This window comes from Zerene cesonia, chromosome 12, assembly GCF_012273895.1.
Source record: "Zerene cesonia ecotype Mississippi chromosome 12, Zerene_cesonia_1.1, whole genome shotgun sequence".
NCBI classification, from domain to species: domain Eukaryota; kingdom Metazoa; phylum Arthropoda; class Insecta; order Lepidoptera; family Pieridae; genus Zerene; species Zerene cesonia.
The window spans coordinates 4,942,010-4,952,476 of NC_052113.1; the positions used below are offsets into that span (position 1 = coordinate 4,942,010).

General features: G+C 32.2%; 1 protein-coding gene across 1 annotated transcript in view; it reads right to left on the reverse strand.

Moving 5' to 3' along the window:
- Nucleotides 1-5,595, reverse strand: part of LOC119830646 (rho guanine nucleotide exchange factor 10) — a 35,310-nt gene extending 29,715 nt beyond the window's left edge. Inside the window, exons 1-2 of the mRNA XM_038353706.1 lie at nt 5,121-5,595; nt 693-796 (exon numbers count right to left, since the gene is read on the reverse strand). Coding sequence (XP_038209634.1) covers nt 693-747 — 55 coding nt within the window. The 5' untranslated portion in view covers nt 748-796; nt 5,121-5,595. The remainder of the gene's footprint in view (nt 1-692; nt 797-5,120) is intronic.
- Nucleotides 5,596-10,467: the final 4,872 nt, after the last annotated feature.

The following is a 10,467-nucleotide window of genomic DNA, read 5'->3' on the forward strand; positions in this document are numbered from 1 at the left end:
CTCTAAACTATTAAAATTTGCCACGAAATTGGCGCGACATTTATAACTTAATTCAATTTACTGGATAATGACCAGTTAATTGTCTTCAGTTCAAGCCTGGAAGGTTAATTTTATAACAATCTTTATTTTTACTCCAAAAAAAAAAATGCAGATCATCGTTTTATTCTAAGAAATAACTTTCAAAATCTTTATATAAAAGTGATAAACCTGAGTTTTTCTATAAAATAATGATATGAATGCCTTTATAGTTTAGTGGATGACCAATTCATAATATTTAGCCTAATATATCCTCGAAATAAAAATATTTATTGCAAGCTTTTTTATTGTCTTGGAGATAAATCTCAAATACATCTCAACCACCACTTAACATAAATGTATCAATTTCATGCATAAGAAACTATACTAATAACTAGCTGCGCCCCGCGGTTTCACCCGCGTAAGTCCGTATCCCGTAGGAATATCGGGATAAAAAATAGATGTTGGCCGATTCTCAGACCTACCCAATATGCTTACCAAATTTCAGAGGAATCAGTCAAGCCGTTTCCGAGGAGTATGGCAACGAAAACTGTGACACGAGAATTTTATATATAAGATTATACTTTTCCTGAAAGGGTAACTCAACACAAAAGAGGTCTGACACAAACGAAGCCGCGGACACAGCTAATATGGTGTACATGTGTGATATGACTTACATTTAATGAGAACGACCGAGTCATGGGGCTCGCATTGCACCTGGGTGGCGTTCATGGCCAGCAGCCCGCCGCTGCCGGCCCCGCCACCCACACCTCCCGCTTCCCTGTATAGCAAACAAATATAAAATTAGTAAACATATTTATTTTCAATACAGTAAAAAATTGGTTATGTATTACGTATTATAAAAAGCTAGATTGCTAGCTGGTTCAGATTTATTTTCACAAATAAATGTAACTAAAAAATGTAACTAGTCATTGATAATACTCAAAATTGAATAAATGAATAATACTTTATTGTAGACACCTAAAGGGTATAATACAAAGTACAGAATAAAATACAAATTGCACAATAGGTGAACTTATAACTACAGATCCATCTCTTCCAGGCAACCAAAACAAAGAAACAATACAGAGTAAGCGCTGAGGATGGTGGTGTATACTTAAGATATTTGTTTAAGAAGTTCCAAGGAGTAAATTCTTTTCTTTTTTAATACAGCAAACATCTAGGTTTAAAATACTGAGACATTAGACATGTGGTGTACCAACCACAACCTTATCTTATCTTTACCACTCTAAATAAACCCATTGACATAGTTGTAAGTAACTGAGAAAGTGAAAACCCATTACAACACAATAAGAACATATAAGTGAATGTATGTTGCATTTGCTAGTGTTACGGTATGACAGCATATTGTAATAAATATTTAAAACTACAACAAAAAAAACATACATTTTCAATAATGTCTTAAACTCGGAACCAAAGCTACACTCGACCATTATTTGTGTCATATGTAGGCATTGTCTTAATAGTGAATAGAATAAGTTGGATACCATTCCTAATCCCAGAAATTAATTTCCTTGAACCATGGTAACACTGATTTTGTATTATTTTTAAATATAGATTGTTGAACTAAAAAATATGTTGTATATATACTAAGAATACTTTTAGTATTTACATACCCAATTTGAGTTGGTTACAATCAAATTTTTATTAAAAAAGGTAAAAAGCACATATTTTACTTATTTAATGCCAAAAAAACATTACATTTTACATTTAACTAATTAATACAGATAATATATAATATTTATGCACTGTGTAGTTTTGAATGCAGATTTAACAGTGGGGCACAACTAGCATACCAATATATCTCAAAATAAACTCACACATAATTACTTAGATTGAATATTTTATTTACATACATTGAAGACATTTTAGTAGATCTATAAAAGAACAAGGAAAGAAAACATTAAAAGTTAGTAATAAAAAATTACAATAGGTTAATTAAAGAGCTTTTTCTTTAAATATATCATTAATGATACATTTCTTTCTTCTTCTATAATGTGTTTTACATTTTTTTATCTAAAAGTTCACATGTAAACTACAACGTATATGATCCACTCTTAGCTCCTTATGACAATGTAACATGGTTTATTAAGAAATTAGCATACTTCTCATTTTTCATTTTCTTACTATTTCTACATAATACATACCTAAGTATATATAGGTATGGGTTCACTTGGCAATTACATCATATCCTTGGTACCCTAATAAACAGCCTATGTGCAAATCCAAAATTAGATCAGTCATTTTCTATAAAAGAGTCTCATCATACATCATTCAACATCAACCATAGTTTATAATAGCAGTCAGATGATATTAAGTGCTACTATTTCATATGCATATGATACCAACAAAATCTAGTATGATCGATCCAATCATACAGCTGGACAGAGACAAATAAATCACAGGTTTATGAAAAAGTATGCACATACACTTACAGATTAGTAAATGCAAGATATAGACACAAGTAACAAATATAATCACAAGAGTAAATCAAGCAATATTATGTAATGGAATGAAAATTATAAGTTCTTCATACAATCAAGCAATTAATATTATGGAGTTACTGACTAGATAATAGACTACAGAAATCATTAAATGATGAACAAATAGCTAATTAGTGTAAGTATAATTGGTTTCAAAAGGAAATTTATATTATAAATTAATGAATGACCCTAATAAAATAATAACACACAGTAGTAATGGCCTTGGAACAATTATGCAATGGCAGATAATAATTAAGGTAATTAATTATGCTTTTACTCTGAAATTGGAAACCTTACATTGTTCTAGGATTTACTTAAAAACCCAAATGAATCTGTAACAACTAATAAAAATAAGTTTTAAATGTACACAGCAAACAAAAAGAAAACATAAAAATACTTTAAGATTTAAAAACCAATAATTTTTAAATACCCATCAAGTAGGTACTTATGCTGCTCAATGATTTTTATATTTTAATTTATATTATTCATAGACATGATTCAAGACTTATTATATATTTTTTTACAAAACATGTTATTAGTTATTGGCATAATAGATTTGTTTGTCAACTATAAAAAAATTTGGAGCATAGATTATTTTGTGTCTATTACTTAGAAAACTTAATAATTAGTAATAATATATAATACATGCAAAAATGCCACAACTCAATGTCAGCCTCAGAGAGAGGAGAACCCAAGTACCTACTAAATGGTAATATCAAAATATTTTTACACTATTCCTGACATTTCTGGAAAACAGAAAAAAGGCACACTACTTGGTGTTTTTTTAGAAAAAGAACTCAAAAATCATTACCACCACACTACTGCTGATCAAATCGGCATTATATACTAAATGTTAGTCCCGGCTCTGTCCCAATATCAAGATTCATGTTTGATCCCAAGTGAGCATTTAATTAGTATAAAAATTATCTTTTCAACCAAGTCAGCTCATACCCTGTCTGTATATCAAATTTCAACAAAAAAATCCGTTCAGTAGTTTCAGGGTGATTGACAGACAAACATCCAAACAAACAAACTTTCACATTTATAACACCAGTGTAAAGTGTGATGTATATACATGGTCTGATAAGTAAAATTATTTAAGTGAGTACATAATATCAATTATTTTTATTTTTTATTTATTGCCCACCAACTGTATTCCAAATACCTTTCCTCCATTTTGTGGTTATCTAGGAGAAAATACACATAACAATAAGATGTCCTCGGTGTTGTTTTGTTTTTGTATGCCACTTATCTTGGTACAGCAGTAGTCTTCTATAAATGGCGAAATAATTTTTGATATTCATCTATTAGTTAGTTATGGTAAGCATCTTCAAACAAACAATGTATGCATGCATTTTGTAGCTCAAACATAATATTTGTAAAAGGAGACATTACAATATTTTCACTTATTCAAATTATATGTTAAAAATATTTAGTAGCTAGTTAAAATATTTTCACATATTCCAATAATTAAATATATGCACATTAATAATTTACAAAAGTTATCCTACTTTAATATTATAAATGCGAAAGTTTATAAGGATGTGTGTGTGTGTTTGTTGCTCTTTCATGCAAAAACTACTGAACCTAATGCAACGAAATTTGGGACGTAGACAGCTGGACAACTGGAATAACATATAGGCACTTTTTATACCAATATTCCTACAGGATACGGACTTACCCAGGTGAAACCATGAGTTAGAAAAAAATTTATATACTGCCACTCTCATTTCATTGTGATGAGTAATACAAAATTTGGAATTTAATTAATGTAGGATTTAAAACCAACCTGATATGAATTGTGAGTGTAATCTTAATTTAAATATGTACATAATATAGATAACTGAGGTTTTGGTCATTTTGTTATGAATAAATTTTTCTGAAGAGCCTTGAATATCCTTGTAAAGGTCACAAACTTGATGATTATCCTACATTAATTAGGAATACAATGTTTAAATGTTTATGTAAAAATCATTTGTAGGTGATAAATTAGTGATATACTTATATGATTATGTTAAATTCCTAAAATATACTACATAGGATATTTATTGTTTTTTAGGTTTATCCTAATTTAATCATGTATAATACTTACTTTAGTTTACCAATTTACTACTTCAAAAAGATTGTTTTTATCTAATGCACATTTAAGCAGCATTGTAATCATATTGAATATAAATATATGTAAATTATTCAACCTTGAACTACAATTCAAGCTGGAGACTGTCCTCTCTATTAAGTTTTTGTTTTAAAGTATATTTTTAACTCAAAAAAAAAACACAAGTATTACCTAATTTCTTTAAATAATTACCTATTTAAATACCTAACTCCATTTTTTTCCTTTTATAATATTGAGAAGATATCCATGCATCCCACATACCTTTTTTTTAAGAAGATATAACTGTAATTTCACTGTAACTTCTTATGGATGCAATATTATGGAATATTAATATAACGCATTGGTGGTGGTAGATTATCCAATACTTGATTTCCGCAACTAGGTACCTAGTCATACTCACATCGGTCACACATGCGAATTTATACACAGGTTACGTTCAACAATATTGGGTCAAAGTACGATGAACTTAAGCGCGCCTTACTCACCGTAAAATGCTTATTGCCGGCACTTGCTTCCCCAAAGAATGCGTGCAGGCTGGGCCCGCATTCGCTAGGAAAGCATTACCCACAGAAATATGCACGTTATGAAAGTTTCCTCAACGGAAACCGGCCACGACAACAATCACTGATCACACTCTTGTCCACGGACGTACCTGACAGGAACGAACTAAAATAACACCACTTTTGTTTTATTCACTGTTATTACAGACAAAAGACACTGGGTATCCAAGTAACGTACACTGGAACGACGATTACAATTTAAAAACGTCCGAAATTGTAATATGTTGCGAGTCCAAATGTAAAACAATGTCATCTGTAAACTTTTCACACGCTCATTTGAAGAATTTTGCTTTATTCGTTTAGCAAACGTTAGAAAATAATAATGGAACGTCAATCCCGATACAACATCCGAAAAACACAAGCAAGAAAGACGAACGCGCAGCTGGCTAGCTGTCGCCTCTCGCTTGAATACGGGTAATGCGGGGCGAAGGCGGGTAGGGGGGGTCCGCGCTCCTAGCGCCCCCCAACCCTACCGCGGTGTCTCGCAAGTCATTTTATTATTGTATCGTGCATTTTATTTTAAATTACAACGTTGTATGCGGTCGCTGTAGATCACAGCTAGCTTTACTTTTTTCATTTTATTTTACAATTGTAAATTAAACGTACGATTCGAAATTAGTAACTCCAAGAACGGAATACAATTTATTTGTCCACTGCCGTTTGATTTAAAATTAATTTAGATTTATTAGTCTGAATGCGAGTCTTTTTGATATATGAAAAGTAACGTTTCTTATTAGTTACTATATTCAACACAACAGATAAACATCAATTAGGTACATACCTATTTTCGTGAATTGTTTAGCTGTTACGTTCCACATCAATAGTGGTAATGAAAAAAAATCATGATAGTAATTTTGAACATAGTTTATCATGTAACATAAATAATAATATACTTATAAACTTACTGGTAATGTACCTACATTAATATATAGGAGAAGTTTTATTGAAACCTTCGTATAAGATAAGTAATGTGTACTTATCTCATTATCATTACCAACGTTTAAATTGAGAGTTTCATCAGTAGGATCATAACGAAAGCGAGTGTAAGATTTGGTCATAATAAATCCCCGAGCAAATTTCAAACTAAAAAACGGAATTTTCGCACGACACACTTTCGTTCAATTTTCGAGAAAGTCATCCATCATCGGCGATCTATCAAGAGGTCTGGAAGGTTTCTCCACGTCGTGATGTAGGGAGCCCATACAACCCCTGTAATTACGTATACTTTGTCGGCAGATGAGTAAATGCTTGAAATTCTGAGTTGTAGAGAAAGTGAAGTGTTAATGCGACAACTTGATCATAGTGTATTGCTACTACAAGCCACGAACTGGGAAGAATTTCGCGAGTGGTTGGCGACCCTATGCTACATTTATCGCATAAACTAAATTCATAACATTGTTTATTAAAAGCAATCTTTCATTTCGTGAAATGCACTGATTAACCCTGTTAGTTAGGTATGTTAAGTTACTATTAGTACAGTATAGTACGAGTATTATATTATCTGTTTACCCACTTTAAATTGTAAGTTTAGAAGTGCTATTGTGTTTCGTTCGGTGAGTGAGGGAGCCGGAGGCCCACATCCCTTTCCTTACCATTCCCAATCCTTTCCTTTATTCCTCTCGGTAATCCTTTCTTAATCTCTTCCCAATTTAAAGTCGGCAATCCATTTTTAGAGGCGTAAGATCTGCAATTGGACATTACGGCTCTCCAAATGTCCATCGCAGCGGCGCTTACCATCACGCAACCCACCAGCTCCATTGCCGACGATGACATAAAAAAAATAAATAATTGATTTGTAATATTTTCAAAAAGGAAAATCGTGTAAGTTGCCACTATTTATAACTCAAGAACGAAAACGACTGAAGTGATTTTGATGAAATTTAGTAAAGAGATAGTTTGGTACTCGTGGAAATACATAGTATAGTTTTTATCACAGAAATCCACGTGAACTCGCAGGGAAAATATTATATACTACACCTAACATCACTTCACTATTGTATTGACGATATTAGACATAGGAACAAATTTAGCGGATTAGTATGTGGAGAAATACTAAATGACAACCCTATTGAAGCCTTGGAGTAAGTTGAACTTTGGATCATATTATCTTTAACGACAAAAACGAGGGCATCTTTTAACTTATTGCCATCTGCTTATGTTTTTGTCCAATACAGCCGCGGACGATCGCTTTACCCTGATTTTATAACGGAAGTGGGGTGCAGACTGGGTGTGTCCTTGAGTTTGTGAATGCAGCCGGAAATAACCATTATGGATTTTTGTCAGAAGTTTTGGAATCTGTATTGTCATAACAAAACCATAACCAGGTAGTAAAGTAAATTTGTAAACATTTGAATTTTGTATTTTTACATAATAATCATATTTGTCTTAGATTAACTTTTAATTTTAACATCATTAAAACATAAAAAGTTCCTACCGCTAAATTTATTAATTACGCTTATACCAAAAATCCAAACTTCAAATTTCTTCGAACAACCATAAAACAGTGGTGTATTTGCAATACGCAATATCCATTTTGTTAACTGTATTTGGCATCACAGAGAATATTCACGGTACAAACGGATTTCCTTTTGTCAACGTGCATGGATTAATTATTATAATAACAAGAAGATTGTTGGACTGTCGACTCATTGCTGACCATGGCATTGTTTTATAGATTTCAATTAACATTTTAACTATTTAACACAATTGTTTGAATGTTTAGTCATGTAAACCTAGTAACTATAAAATCACCGTAGTTGGTATGAAGTAGGTGCATAATTTTTAAGGTTAAGAAAATTGATACATTTTTTCTAAAATATTTACACACAAACGATACTCAAACGTAAAATTGTTAAGTGGCATTATCTAGTGTGCGAAGAATAAATAGGAATTTTTCGTCCCGATATCTAATGAAATTCTAATCCATCTTCTTAAACGTAAAGCATAAGTGGAGGCTCATAAAATCGTTTCGATCAAGCGATAACTAATGACAAAAAATTTACTCTTAATTCCATAGTAAGTAGCGAAGTACAAGCGATTCTTACAGCGTGTATAGTGCTGCGTACGCGCCACATACTCCGCGCGCCACGCTCAAAATATCGCGTCGTCCTGGCGACTTCCGTCGATTCACAAGTGACAGTTGGGCATAGTTGAGCACTTTAGCGTTGTCAGCCGTTATACGTTCATGAGTTTATAGATTTTGCGACTGTAAAACGTCTCCAAGCTTGCGATCGCTTTCTGTATTTATTAGATTGAAAGAGATGTGACATTAATTCTGATATATCGATGGTTATATAGTGATTTTCTCCTTTAATTACCAATTGTTGATTTTGAGTAAATATATGTGTGAGTGAACTTTCTACCCTACTCATTTTTTTTGCTTATTCACCAACGAAATTCTATTTTGCCATCGCATATGCCACTAGTCACAATCTTAGCTTACCATTGAATCATATAGAAGATGTCTCTTAAATAATATAAATATTTATAATCCAGTCGACACTGTGGATAAATAATAAAATAAATAAAAACTCGTATTGTGGACACGCGCAATGCTGTTTTTGTTAGGTTTTTATGTGCTCATTGTGCCGGTTTTTTATACGGCAAGTGATGAGCTATCAGAACGTGGACGCTTTGAGAGTCGGCCTGCTTTTATTTCAAGTCCTTCAGTTCATTGGTGGGAACGTTATTCGATAACACGATGTAATCTATGTTGCAAGTATCTGATAGACAGAAATGTAAACAATTGGAAAGTAGGTAGGCATACTCTATTTTATTTCTCATAGACGATGGTAGGTAGTTCTGATTGATGTGTAATTTAAATATTTTAAAAGAAGTAGATAAAAAAAGTGAGTTTCATCGGGAATAAAATTTTTTATTAGAGGGTCGGCTTGTCTTTGTTGACTATTAATTTCAATAAATGTTAAAAAAAATACACTGGTTTTTAAATAAAAATTAAAGGTCTTCCTAAAAAGGCTAGCAAAGCAATATTCTATTATGAAGATCCTTTTGCGAAACTTGGAGGTATAGATGAACTTTATGAAATAATTATAATCGTTTAAACATAACATAATAGTAAGTAGTTATTTAATTTATCGGAGACATGACCGACTATCTGTAATTCATAATGTGTTTATAAATTCAAATTCAATTGATGCTACCATTCAGACAATTTGTACCGGATACTTTACAAAGCACTCAACCAATTAAAGGGGCTTTAGCGAATTGAATGGTGTATATCAATGGGAGAGCATTGTTATGGGCTTACGGTTCATTTGATTGTGGGTTACCATTCATTTTTGATATCTAATACTATATTATCTATTACGAGGATGATAAGAGATACTTAAAATATACAACTCCTTCGTGGTAGCGATTGCAAAAATGAGCTTTGTGTATTCATAAATTATGCAGTAACCCCGAATTCCTGCATTATAGCAAGTGTGATTCACTCAAAATGCATATTAAAAGCTTCTCGTATATCATTGTGTTAGGAGGACAGAACTCGCAACATATTGGAATTAGTAAACTTTCCCCTTTCTGGATATGGTCTATGGACACTAGAAACGTTATATGTTAAATCAGATATGCATTATGAATTTGTAGTAGAATCCTATAAGTAGTTATCACGTGCGAAGTCATGTCAGAAATCTCACTCAAAGAAAGATTCCGCTACACCTGTGCTTCAGTAAAAGAGTGGGTTAGTCAAATTTAATTCCACTGACCTACGTTCTTGCCTCGCTAATTGTTTTATATCCATTCAAAGTAGGATAAATGTTTTATATCAAATTTTGTCGATTCCAGGTCACCAGGTCACAGGTTTTTTTTTTAAATATGATATGATTGTCTCGTATTCATATTTTTATTAAATTGTTTATACCTAACGCCTATCTGAGATCCTATGTACCTACGTCTGAGAATAGGGTGTTAACAAATTTTTCATATACCCCTAAGAGATAAGGCAGAACAAAGCTTGTTGGGGTATTTACTGTTCTAACAGAAACGCTTTGCATTCATTCTATTACTTATGTCTTAAAATATCAAAACAAGCAACATCTTATAACCCTACATTGCTTTAAGTGATACGTCAAAATAGTCCCAACTGGCAAATAACGTTAATACGTACTTGGTAACCCTAATATGACATGATGTCGCCGCTATCAAAGGTCTGACGGAGGTCATTGCACCTTTCACATTGTTGATTTTAGTAATCCATTTTATCTCAATTTTATTACCATCGCTTTGGCATGTAAGTGTAGGGACCGAGGCTTGT